The sequence below is a fragment of the Cardiocondyla obscurior genome, linkage group LG08, assembly GCF_019399895.1.
Source record: "Cardiocondyla obscurior isolate alpha-2009 linkage group LG08, Cobs3.1, whole genome shotgun sequence".
Classification (NCBI taxonomy): Eukaryota; Metazoa; Arthropoda; class Insecta; order Hymenoptera; family Formicidae; genus Cardiocondyla; species Cardiocondyla obscurior.
In genome coordinates, this window is record NC_091871.1 from 1,621,671 (window position 1) to 1,635,217 (window position 13,547).

The window sequence follows — 13,547 nt, forward strand, 5'->3', positions numbered from 1 at the left end:
TAAACGAATATATTAATATTTCGTGTTTAAATTTTCAGGATGCATTAAATATTTTTAATTGCTCAATTTATTAACATGATTTTATTATAGAAAAGTAATTTAAATAGCGTTAAGTTCGTTTTTATGAATATATTATTTACATATTAATAATTTTTTTATTTTTTGGCTGAACTAATTAATTATTTTATTTATTTATATTAATAACTATTATATTAATTAGCGCATGTTTTTTTTCCACGTTATATAACTTGAAATATAAATCTATTAAAACCAAACAAGTGATGTTTTTTTTTTAAAGTAAATTTTTAATTAATTTGTTGCAGATGTACCTGCTCCGACCGCTGCTAAAACGGCCGCCGAGTTCGACGGTTGCGTGCTCAGGCTTGTGTGCCTTATTGGTCTCTTCTTCAGGACGTTCGGTACGGTCGACAGCTTTTCCATCTCGTACTCTTTGCGGCTCTGCTCGACGGTCTTGAACGTCTTTTCGACCTCCAAAAGGCCACCGTGGGATGTCGTCGTGTTCGTGCCGTTGATCGAAGGCAACACCGTCAATCTGACCTAGGTAAAAGATCTTTCATAAAGCGGCCGTCAATATTAATTAATTAATGCCCGGCAAAAATCACCTTTTCTAACTGCAATTAAATTCCTAATTTTTAATCGAATTTAAAACTAAATAAGATAATCGATCGAGCAATATATTCGTAATATCTTTGCGAAACGAGCCATTAATATTTATATTGCCGAGCGGAGATAGATTCGTCAAGTTGCAAAATAAGTGTCGGCCACGAGTTTCAGCTAAAAAGTCAACTCTCGGTCATCTCTCTTTGATTGCGTAGCCTAACCTGGCGTTTTGATGTCATCACGGCTACTGCCGGGTCTTCGGCTTGTCTGTCCCCGTTTCCGCGGCTAGTCGTGTTGATTTTTTTGAACGGATCTGCTGAATTGATCGCGTCGATCTTGATTGATCTTTGCCTCGACTTGGAGTATCCCCGGTTTGTTGACAGAAGGATCCACTGGCCGTCGCCGCTCGCCGGGTGGCTCGGCGGGTGATTGTTCACGTACTGATAATGTGAGAAATTCGGCCTCTCGGTGATCAGAGAAGGTCTAGGTCGATCTTGATCGTATCGGGATGGATAATCGTGCCAATTGCTTCCGTCACTCGATTGGTCCTTCTCCGGATACCTGTCGATAAATTGATACGAGGAGGTCTGCGGCCTCGACCACGTGCTGGGAAAATTAGCCGGTCTGTCATCTGTAATAATATCGCTGCTGGGACGATGGGAGTCGTACTTGTTCCAGGATGGCCTCTCGGGAGGCCACTTCTGCGCCTGATTAGACGCGTCATCCGGCCGATAGGGAGGACGTGAAATTGGTTTCTGCCACGGTTTCTCGCCGCTATCGGGCCAACTGGGCTTCGGCTTATCGTACCTGAAACGTGTTCGTTTATTTTAGTATTTGTTTAAATCGATACCTCGTCGCGAAATATCTTTTGTGTAATAAAGAAATAGAAATAACTTAATTTCTACAAGATGTTCTTAATATTTTCTAATAATAATTTAACTTTATATATTATTAAGCTTAATAAAACTTAAAATTTTCTAATAATAAAGTAATAATAATCAATTATTTTTAGAAGATCTTTAGTTTAATACGTCAAATATTAAGGAAAAAAAAAACGTGCTAAGAACATTTAAGAAAAAAAAAAGAAAGTTTAAAAATTCTGACTTTTGATCGTATGTTAAATCACTGTAAGTCACTGTTCCATTTCAGAATTAACATTAATAAGTAGAGAGTATTGTAAAATGAAATTCGCCGAACCTCGTAAGCGACTTGCACGAAAGAAAGTTTCAATTTACCGCTACCAACGAGCGTCTCTCGTCATAATAACCGATTTCGAAAAATTGCAGACGAGCTAATGAAAGGAAAATTAATGATCGCGGCGCTCACCACGGTATGTTGTTTTCGTAAGTGGGTCTGATGATATAGTCGCTGGTCCACGGCTTCATGCCCGGCTTATCCCACGGCGTTATCTCTGGCCAAGGCCGTTGCGTACTGGGATTAGCCTGCCACTTAGAAATTTTGCTCTTAGACCACGGGATCGCCTCCAACGTCACCCAGCCGTTTCTGTCGTCGTAATTATTCGTGCCGTAGTATTTATTCCTCTTCAGGGTGTCGTTTAACGCTTCGCCTAACTAAATCAGTAGAAATAAGAAATTAATTAACACGTTTCCAATTAAAACACTGGATTACGGTAACCCACTACGATCTTCAAATGCTAGAATTTTTTCAAACTCTTTTTTTTTATTTAATTAATTTTGTTTTTTTTATATTAATCTTCCTTGATGTTTGGCGTGTCAATTAAAAAATTTTTTTTGAAATTGGGCCTCGAGATAAAAGCGTAAAGAAATAGAGCGGCCAAGATAACGTTTGACGGTCAATTTAAAATGCTACATTTCTCACCGTGTCCTCCGACGAAGTGGCGTTTGAGATTTGATCGAGCTTTTCCTCTCCCTCGTGGACGGTCGTGGTAGCTTCGGCGGTCTCGCCGTCGATCTCGAGGACGAGGGGTTCCGCGGGTGGTTTCACGATTCTGAAGGGGTACTTGAAGTTCCTTTCGGTGGTGCTCTTCACTTTGTTCGCGTACTCCTCGAGGAACTTGTTCAGCACGTCCGGATTGAAAGTCGTCGTTTCAACGAAGGAGTTTCTGCGATTGTACTGGTCGCCCGATATCTCCTTGGTCATTCTGCCATCGTCAACCGGGTGCCCATTCGCTGTGCCGTCGTACAGAGGACTCGGCGTGGCCGCGATCGGGTCCTGGAGGATCCTCAAGTTCTCCGCCTTCGTTCGAAACATATCGGACGCGTTCGTCCGCATCTTCACGAAGTACCTCGTGCTGCCCATCGAGCCTTCCAGCGTCAAGACTGTCAGGAGCAGGCACACCGCTCTCCTTGTCGTCATCTGAAACACGAAGAATATTCCGTATAATTTTCAGGATTTTATTTGAAAAATTTTGGCTATTAGTTACCTAATATTATTGCGATCAATAATTTTCTTTTTTTACAATTTTTAACGCGTAGAAAAAAGGTATAAATTAAAAAAAAAAGAAATAAAAAAATAACGTTATTCCCTAAGAGGCGTAAAGTATAACAGGAAAATGGCAGCTGTAAAAACTGATGAATAACCGGAATCGTAATAATCATTAGTCGAGCTAGAGTTTTAAAGGAACAGTTAGAGTATTACTGCTCGGCGAGATCACGGCTGTCAACAGGCTTAGACGATCGTTCCGTAATTTTGCACCTTGTCTACCTGATTCTGCAGACTTCTGCCACGTAACTACAACCCAACGAAGTGGAAAACCGAACAAGTCGCGGACACGATTTGCGTCGCACTGACCGTGCCAATGTTAGTCGTCCGAGCCGCCTTCAGTTACATGAACAGCGAGACCCGTGTACAGCCGCTCGGAGGATCCGTTAGGAACTGCCGTGCACCGTTCGCCAGCCGGGATGAGTGTTAACAATAAACAGCAACAACAAAAGCAGCAGCAGCAGCAACAGGAACAACAAGAACGGAGCGAATGCGGAAGTGGAGCACGCCGGCGACCTCGACTCTTCAAGGTCCGAGGTGGCTCTGTTGCCGAGACGTTGCCCTCGTTTGCTTTTAATCCAGATCCCCCCTTTCTCCGGCGCTTGGTCCATTTTGCATCCTCCTCCGTTCGCCCGCGAGCAGCCGCCGTTCTCACCTCGCCGGCTTGGTCAACCTGGAGAACGGGCGCCACGTTGTCTCTCCTTCTCGCCGGCGTCCCATTCTCCTCATCTTTTCCTCGGCCCGCGGACTCTCTCTCCTTCCCACCTGGGATAACGATCGTTCTTGGAACACAATGGACAACAATGGGAGGCGAGGTCGACCGCGCCGGCCGCGATCGACGGATCGACGGATCGAGCCCGTCCTCCCCGAGCTGTGTCGGCATTTTTGTCGCTGCTGGATCTAGCGGTTCCCGGGGTCGCTCGCCTTCTCCAACGGCCCCCCTCGTAGGCCGATTAAAACGCGGGGCCACCCCGCGGATTTATCTATCCCGGGACGCTTTGCTCTCGCGCGTATTTCTGCCCGAATAACGAGTGCTGGATGACTAGAGTAAAACGACGGAGATGGAAAGTTTTCGCAAATGAGGCTGAAACGTCTTTCTAATTCTGTTTACGCGATACGCTCGAGTATTGATGTACCCCACGTTTTATTAGCTTTAATAAATTAACGATCGTGATCGTTGTGGGGTCGTAAAAGATCGCGCGTACTTACATTTTTTTTTCAACGCGTATATCGTAGCTCTTAAAACGTCCCGGCATGTATTCAATGCACCGTTGCAGCTACGGATATTCCTTTTTTTTTTTCGTCTCGATTATAAACGAAATCCTTAAATCATGTTGCCTCCTCTCATTGAGATTACTGACACCTCCGGCTGCGAATCTAAGATCCATCCGCTCGCGCGTTGTAACAATCACCTCGACGTGTTATTTACAATACGTTTTTCTCGCTTATCGGCATCTCTAATCAGGCACACTTATCGGACATCAATCCGATCCCGGAATATTTTCCCGTGCCCGATGCTGCCCGCGCTCGCATTGTTCCCCGGCGAGAGTCGTGCGACGGGCGAGACAACGAGAAACAGACCCAGACCGCGCGTGTCACGCGCTAATTACGGCGCTCGTGACAATGAAGAGGGTGACGACGATGCCGCCGTGCTCGTCGTCGCTCGCGGCTTCGACCGGCGGACGGGTGTCATTTTCGCGCGGGTTTTTCCTTTTGTCAAAATGCTACTTTCACCGTTTACGCGGCGGGGGGAGGACCTCGCGTTTCCGACGCGGGACAGCGAAGTTGCTCTCTCTTCTGGCTGCTGCCTCCTCTAGGCGCGGCCGAAGATGTTTCGGCGGCGTTAGAGAGATCGCGCATGGAAACCACATCAGGAATCTCGATCCTTTCGAGACGTCTTATATTCTGTTGTCTTACTTTGTTCAGCCGATGACATTTATGTTAGTGGCGTAAAACGCGACCGTTTTATAAAGGGATCTAAATTTATTCAGGAGAACGTACACATCTTTTTTTTTTTTTTTGTAGCATTGCGATGAAATTCTTACTGTTAGCAGCATATCAAAATATGTTTAAAATTGATATCCGGGATATTTCATTAATTCGTTTTATTTAAATAATTATTTAAATTTTGTAAGTCTGATGAATATTGATACCGCTTGTAATTAAATAATTATGACATGTAGTAGAGAATTTAAATATATAAAATTTGTATCAATTGGCAGTTTCGATTCTCTCGCTTCGTAGTAGAATGTCATATCAGTATTATATATATATTACGTATCTGCGAGATAATGCGTACTCCAGTTATACGGGAAATGACGTTTTTGGCCGAATAACCGCACAATTAAGGACATACCGGCGTAAAAGACAAAGAAGGCCGCCGTTGATTTTCATGCTTAGCAAATCGTCGTGTTTGGCCTTCTTCGGCTCGCACAGCGGACGGAATCGGATCGGCGAACGAATCGTAGAATCGGCCGTTTACCGATTTTTGCGCTTTCGCGGCCCAGAAACCTCCACGTCGTTTCCTTTTTTTTTCCCTTCAGCCGTACCCTTCTCCGGCTCGCGTCGCCGATCGGCGGATTCCCGCTCGAGTCGCGCGAGTGAAACGCGCCTCAACAGTTTCCGTTTTACGAGGCAGCTTCCGATTCTTCCGCCAGATTTTCACCGATCTGCGATTTTATTTTTTTCTATTTTTTTTTTTTCGTTTGCTGCCGACCCAGAAACGGGACGATTTCTTTTCTCGTCGGTCGAACAGCCAAGTTCTTCCCTCGATTTCCGTCGCGCCTCCTGCGCGTGCATCGCGTCGCGCATTATCCCAAACAAAATCGACAGATTCACGCGTGGCGCGTCATGCGATCGTACATTTTATTTACGTTGTGCTCTTCGTTTTCTAATTTGTCACTCGACAGGTCAAGAATTTACGTAAAAAATTTTTTTTGTTTATCCACAATTCCGGTTGCGATGCGGTCGACAGGCGTACTCGAAATCGGAATTAGGCCAGCCTAGACACCTAACCGCGAAAAACGATTATTACGACGTTGAGGGAAGGGTAAAACGGTCCGCGGCTGCATGTCTACTTTCATCGCTGGTCGTATTAGGAGGAAGCCGCGGTAACGACACGAAACGAGGTGGAAGGGGTGAAAAGGGCAACGTGAGATCTAGTCCACATCTCAGAGATCTGTGTAATGATAGAAAGTTTTAAGGAAAGTATTTGTAATTTGTACGTCAAGCTCATAAAAAATACTTCAAGACGTATACGCAGTGTTTCCTGTACATATAAAAATTTCTATTAAGAAACATTATTTAAAAAATTAATAAATAATAATAATATATTATTGAGATTTTGTTACTGTTATGTTTTAAACATTCTTATTTTTGGTTCTTATATTAAAAGTTTATTTTTAAATTATTCGCGTTAAAAAAAAGTACTTGGTCGATAATTTAATATAAAGTGCTTATCGATATAATATTAATATAATTATACGAAATAAACCTGTTCAAAAAAAGCCGTGTAGCAGGATGTGCGAGCACATGTTACTGCTTTTTCCGTGTAATATGAAAACTCTAAAACCACCGCGGAGCATATAGAACATATCGGAATGACCTCGGCACGAAACAGGGTCAGACTCTCACCGCTCGGCGATAAAACTTGGCTTAGAAAGTCTTTTCACCCCTTCCGCTCATTATCATGTTCCGCGAACGCAGTCGAAGCGAGTAACGTCTCGTATCTTACTTATGCAATTTAGCAGTCTGGTATGCTTCGCTCATTTCTATTCCATCGTGGAATTTCCCCGTGGTTTTCTTTCGCGAAATCGTGCAAAATAAACGTCCAGAAAAACGGTAATGTCCAAATTTTTTTTACGCTTGATTTAATACTTCATAAGTTAGTTAAGTTTACACCGTTGAGTGAAAAGATCGCGTATTAATTATTATTTTAAATTTTTTTTTTTAATTGTATTACTTTAAATATTAATTATTATCTTTTGATTAATAATAGATGCATTATCCTAGAAAAATTAATTTACAAATGCAAGACATGTCGGCGGACTTTTATTTTTTTTTTTTTTTAACTTTCTCTTTAATTAATCGTCACTAAAACTTCAGTTTTCTGTGAAAATGCTTTCAAGTATCTGATTTTGACTTGCTGTGCATTTATGGCATGATGCATCGGGCTGCCCGAACTAAACGTCGCAACGCTCACTTTGTCACCGACAATTGGAGTGCGGACGACGAGCGTGGCGGCGATTAAGAAATCGTTCCCACGTTCACGCTTTTTCGAATACGCCCGTAAATTGTCCTCACCTCCTCATGGGTTAAAGTCGGAGCACGTCCTGTGGATCGCCTTAGTGCGCGAGCGTCACGCAATGGAAATAATTGTTCTCCGCTCGTCACCACAGACGCATCGTTCGCGCTGATTACTTGCTTGATCGAACGATAAATATGTGGTTGGATAAAATTTCAATGTGCCGCTTCCTTTTTCTCTTTGTCGCCGGTCTCGCACTCTCGAGGACCCTCCAGGCGTCCGAGGAGACGCGCGAGGCGAAAGTCATCGTCGAAAAGAGTCCCTCAATATCGGATCGATCCTCTTCGTCATTAAAACCGGTCGCCGAATCGAATCCGGGAAATGACACCGACGATTTCAAGCCCAGCCGGCATTTGGGCGAGATCGAGGAGTCAGTTGCGCGCACAAGTCCCTTCAACAATGTGCAGCACGTGAAATTCGAGAACAACGTTCACTTGGACGCGCAGCAAGAACGCTTTCAGAATATTCTTCAGGATGCGTCGCAGGGTATCTCCAGCTTGTTGGACGAGGTGACGCGGTCAAGTCGGATCAAATTTCAGGACGATAGGGCGACGCAGGCGAGCGCGCGTTACCCTTTCGACGTCGCGGACACCTCGGAATCGCAGTTCGAAAACGGCGCCGTGAGCCACGTGCTTGTCGACCAGGCGCTCCTTCAAAACGCCGAAGTACCGGAGAGCCCGGAAGCGCAAAATGTATTCGGGAAGACGACCACCGGGGTTTACTACGACGCCACACGGTCGCCGTACGTTGTTCATTATTATACCGATCAGAGTCAGAACGCTTATCATCATCCGACGTCGCAGGAGACCGCGGTCGAGGTGGCGGCGAGGCCGGACAGCAGTGGTGTCGTGATGGTGCAACAGCACGAGTCGACGTACACGAGAAAACGGAAGTTCCCCTATTCGTTTTATCAACCAGGCAATGAGTACCACGATGTGCAATACGGGGAGGACCCGCAGCCTACCGTGGCCTACCCGCGCGTGAGAAGGTGAGATAAAATATTATCAAGTTATGTTGATAAAATAATAAAAAAAAAAAAAAGAAAAGAAGAAAAGAGAGAACGTAAGGAACGTTATAATAAATTCATAACGTGCCATTTACAGACCCTTTCCTTGGAAGAAAATCATTCACCTGATTGGCACCTTCCTGCCGCTTGGTTTGCTGCTCGCGGCATTGAAGCCCAACGTCATACGGATCGACAACACGACGACGTAAGCCTCTATTCTCTCGCCTAACTCCCACGCATCCGCTTATATTACTTTATTTATTATCTCTAATCAAGAATAAATTCCGTTAGCCAACCGAACATCGTCCTCTCCAAGTTTCGTCTCGCCGATCTGCCGCTCGAGCATAAGCGAGGACGCGCGCTCGACGATCAACCGATCGGCTGCGAGGATCGATCGGTCTGCGAATTAATTCTGGCCGGCGGTGAGCCGCGGTCCAGCATCCTCCAAAACGTCTTATGGAACTTGGCCACCAGGTAATCAATTTTTTTTTTCCCTTCTCAATCCTTGAACTAATGCAGCCAGTAGCAAAAAAATATTTTATTTTATTCCGTACGTCGTAAGAATTGCAAAGGAGATAACGCGCAAATTTTTTCTTTTTTTTTTATATATGAGCAGAACCTCGGACGACGTCGCGAAAAGGAGTGGCCTTCGCGACGTGTTCAGCGCTGTCAAGAAGAAAAATTGCAAGGCAGTCAACTGCTGACGTCTAGGAAGCCTGGGAATCGGTGTGCGATCTCTTCTTCCACGCCCGTTGATTTATGACGTTAATGTTCGCGCGTTATGCAAATTTCACGGTTTCACGCGCGAAACGGCGGCAGTATAGGATTTCGGTAAAACATCAACGCTAATCACTTGCAACATTTATCGTTTTAAGTATATGCAATATAACTTTGGCGATCTATCAACGTTGTAGCGTGCAATCGTATCACGTAGATTATAGTAGATCATATTCGTAGACTCGATTTAAGAATTTCCAATTATCCTCGAAAGTAACAATCTAACTGAAATTCTTCTTTATCCACGGCGCTGTTCAGCTTCAAGTCACATGTAAAACACGCTAGTAGCTTTACGACGATTCTTAATAAACACCCACTGCAGTCTACACGTGAAAACGAGTCTCGCAGTCATTTCTGCCACATGGCGACGTTAGACGGTCTCGCTTTTGCGTACGAACGAGCGTCTGCAGAAGCGAGGAGTGCCGGCGGAAGAAGAGGTGGGCCTGAACGAGTATGTGCTATTCGGAGATTCGTTCCGCCCGTGCATCCTCGTCCTCGCAAGTGAAAGTAGTCGCGGGATATAAAAGTGGGTTAGATTACTCTACGGTCCAAGAATTTGCGGATGCAGCGGGGGCTTTCGGCCGGCCAATTATCTCGACACACTCGCACAAGCGCGCGCGAGTCGCCGTTGACAATAATCGCGCGCCACGAGCTGCGGAATTTTTAATTAAGGAGCCGGCCAAGACCGAACACCTCGAAACGTATAATTTGATACCTTTGATGTTCACTGACGCGCGATATTTACGTAAGAAGCTGTATTATACGTACGATTTGCGTTACGCCAATAATGTACTTGTAATCGTCACTTTGACAGATTCTCTATCATAATATTGTAGATTTTTTTTTTATACTTAAATAGGAACAAAAGCGAGAGATTTGTTCACCGTTAATTAATCGCTGTGCGATAAAGGACGGAATGGCGCGAACCGAAGTAAATCGATCGAAGAAGTTTTCCCTTCGGCAAAACTTTGGAAAAGAGAATAAAACAATTATTCCCTTCACTCAATTTTAAGCGAGCTGTAATTTAACAGAACGTTAATTTGAGACTTAGATGTAAAGATAAATAATGCTAATAACTAGAAAGTCGCAATAAATGACGATCTCTCCCGACATTTTCACTGGGGAAAGAAATGACACCAAATTGGTCGAAAAATCCGAGCAAATAATACGTTAGAAATGGAACGCTGAAATTATTACTTCGGACTATATTTAGCTATCGGCAGAATCCGTACGTCTCGTCGCTCACGGCGTGAATGTAATAAAAATGCAATACAAGATTCAGTTTTTGTCCGTAAAAGGCCTGGCGCGCGCAACACAGAGTCATATTGCAATGTTTAATCGCGCAATATTATATAACATGTAGAACGTATTACAGTTTCTTGAACGGTATCTACATAACAGTACATATTTGAAATGCCTTTTTTTCCCTTTTTCTTTTTTATTTTTTTTTTTAATCACGCTTCCGGAGCCGTCAAGTGCATAATCATCACTATTATTCGATTACTTCTGTCACTTAGGTGCTGTCATTTAATTAATGATGCTCGAACTACTTTATTACAGATGACGGTGCCCACAGCGGCACCGAAAGCGTCAATCCGAAGTAAACGAGAAATTATTCTACGCGGATATATTATTTTAAATCGATTTAAATTACTTCTTTTTCTTTTTTTGTATTTTTAATTATTAATTTTTTTTTTTTTATTTTAACTTTGACCGAAACTGAACTAAGTCGATTGCTGACCAAAAATGGCCGTGGCCGAAAACAAAGTTTCGATAAGACATTAATTATTTCGCGGCAGAAGTTCGGAATGATGTCAGGCGTGTATCGATAAGAGGATAATTGGCAATTAAGCGAGACAAGTGTGATCAAGACGAATGCTGGATAGGACACGGATTTCGGGTCGCGAGTCAGCTTCTCCATTTTCACTTCAGGAATGCAGGAAAGGCTCGAGCCGCGTTGATAACCAGCCGGCCCGTCTGGCCGGGTCTCAAATCGAATGACAGCCCCTCCGAATAAATTCTTTGAACGCTACAAAGAGATTCCCGAGGATCTCGCAACAAAGGGGAGAACAAAACACCTAAACCTTTGTAGCGTCATTTTATCGCACCCCACGCAACGAGCATCCGTAAAACGCCCTCGTTTTCACCCCGTTACGGTCTCTCGTGGCTTACGATCGTAAGATAACGCGACAAGCGGTGACACATCTTTCACCGTGGAGAGATCGCGCGCGAACAATTAAATCGCATAGCCGGCGAGAGAAATAAATTGTCGGGATCTCGGTCGCGTTGCGCGAAAAAGATCTGTCATACTTAACTCATATCGCGTGTAAACGTGTTTCCCGAAAGGAATCAAGAACACCGGAAGAGAGCGTAAAAAGACATTTTATTCTTCAACAATAATTAATTTTTTATTTTTTATCAACTTAAATTTTTTTTTTTTTTTAACGGTAATTAATCATTATTATTTTTAGCGGGGTTTAATTTTATCCTGCGAAAGATTAGTATCTCCTCCTCCTTAATTTTCGATATTAATCAGAGAGAACTAAATTAAAATTTAAAAGAAAGAAAATCGTGTTTGAAACTTGATTTCCGCTGATGATGCCGCGGTTTTCAGTATTTAAATAACCGTACAACCGACTGCACCGAAAACTGAGCGATCGCGATCGGCGCTCTGGCCGTTGCCGTTTGTTGCGAACGGTTCTCGCCTTCCTCGTTGCACGTTAAATGTACAGCTAAACGGCTGAATGCTGTTAATATCGGTAAGTTTCACCACGCCGGAAGTGATGGGGCTCGCACCGTGAAAGCGCATATCGCGAATAAACGTATGCAAACGCCGAGCTTATTTCCGCGGATGATCATGCAGTAAGATCGTCGCCGGCAATTCCCGTCCCTCGAGCTGTTATATGTTGACACGTGAATATAATTACGTGGCAGTAATTACGAAAGCAGCTTTCTTTTGTATGTATATTTAGTAATAACGCGCAGTTGAAAATTTTTCACGCGACACGTAAGCGGACGTGGGACACCCGTGTGTGGGCTCATCTCCGAGGTATGTCAAGGAAAACGAGCGTGCCGGACGATATTGGAAAACGCTACGAAGGCCATTGCATCGCGAGATACGCGCAGGATACGTACATTGTACGTGCAACGTGTTCGCAATGCCGATTATATCGCCGATTGCGGGCAGAGCGCGGTGCGCACGAGGACGCGGGAGCTTCTCAAAAGTCGAGAACAAGGCAGAAGTTAAGGAAACATTTGTACGAGCTGTAAGATCTGATCGCGAGTGGTGGAATATCAAAGAGATGTTCGACAACCTCAAGCGCCTTCGGAATAAATGTTCAATTTAAAATTCAGAATCTTTAAAAACATTACTATAATTTTAAATCCAAATGTAGATTTTTTTTTTTTTTTTTTTTTTTTTTAATATAAACGTTTACAGATGCGAGGAGAAAAAAACTGCACGCACGACATGTATAAATAAATAATTGAATTAAATATAAGCATTCCAAATTATCTTCTCGTTACGCATTGCCGCAGGCATCGATAATAGCTTTACAAAGCCGCGACGAGGACTTATAGAGTGTGAAATTAAATCTCAAGAAAGAAAAAAAAAAAAAAAAGTTAATTAGCGCGACCAATGGTCATTAACGCTCAAAAGGCAACGAAAGTGGGTGCGTTTAATTTACAAGTCGCCGGAACGCCGAAACGAAATTTCGGCCCACCTGAAGCGTTTTACCTCTCAAAAGGTATCAGCTGACAGACGTGTATTCTGAAATGCCTGTATTAGATTTCCATAAAGAGCCTCCGAAAGTCGGATGTTGACCCTTCGCAGTTGAAAAAAGAGAAACTCGTTACATGATGCCCGCGCGTATCACGAGCAGGACTTTTCTCCTCGCTTATATTAAGATGAACTTTCCACTTGCCGAGACGATAAAACAATGGCGACCCAGGTAAACACATAAATCACGTCGTAACGGTTTGTATTTTGACAAGAATTGCTCGGCGAATGAGTGTGTAAGTCTTATCTGATCTTCACCTTCGACGAATATATTCACCTTGACACCTGTTCGTCTAAATATGTCTTATAAAAACTGTTGCGGAGATCAATATCGACGTAAATCGCGAAGCCACACGTATGGGATTATAATTTCTAGAGCAAAACGAAGAAAGGAAAAAAAAAAAAAGAAAAAAAAAGTTCCACGATGTCCACGGACGAGACGAAGAAAGATTTAATGCACGAGTAATTTGATCGACTGCGATGAATATGAACTGCGATAATATGCTGTATTAGTCACGTGCCTCATTCAAGAGAACTGCAATTTCTCTCTTTCTCCTCTCGCGTTTATGCGTTACTATGGGCCACACTTACCTACTGAT

The 13,547-nt window shown here is 43.5% G+C and overlaps 2 protein-coding genes across 3 annotated transcripts in view; one reads left to right on the forward strand and one right to left on the reverse strand.

Annotated features, from left to right (window-relative positions):
- Positions 1-13,547, reverse strand: part of LOC139104946 (uncharacterized) — a 50,002-nt gene that overhangs the window by 1,044 nt on the left and 35,411 nt on the right. The window contains exons 3-6 of one of the 2 annotated variants that reach the window (XM_070660745.1): positions 2,461-2,958; positions 1,948-2,192; positions 843-1,428; positions 330-553 (exon numbers count right to left, since the gene is read on the reverse strand). In XM_070660745.1, the coding sequence (XP_070516846.1) occupies positions 330-553; positions 843-1,428; positions 1,948-2,192; positions 2,461-2,958 (1,553 nt within the window). Of the gene's footprint in view, positions 1-329; positions 559-842; positions 1,429-1,947; positions 2,193-2,460; positions 2,959-13,547 lie in introns of both variants that reach the window. The other variant, XM_070660744.1, reaches the window with a different exon arrangement.
- LOC139104967 (uncharacterized) lies at positions 6,887-9,506 on the forward strand. Its single transcript, XM_070660774.1, has 4 exons — positions 6,887-8,375; positions 8,491-8,598; positions 8,685-8,867; positions 9,010-9,506. Exons 1-4 carry the CDS (start codon positions 7,525-7,527, stop codon positions 9,095-9,097), a joined length of 1,230 nt encoding a protein of 409 aa, XP_070516875.1. The 5' UTR covers positions 6,887-7,524; the 3' UTR covers positions 9,098-9,506.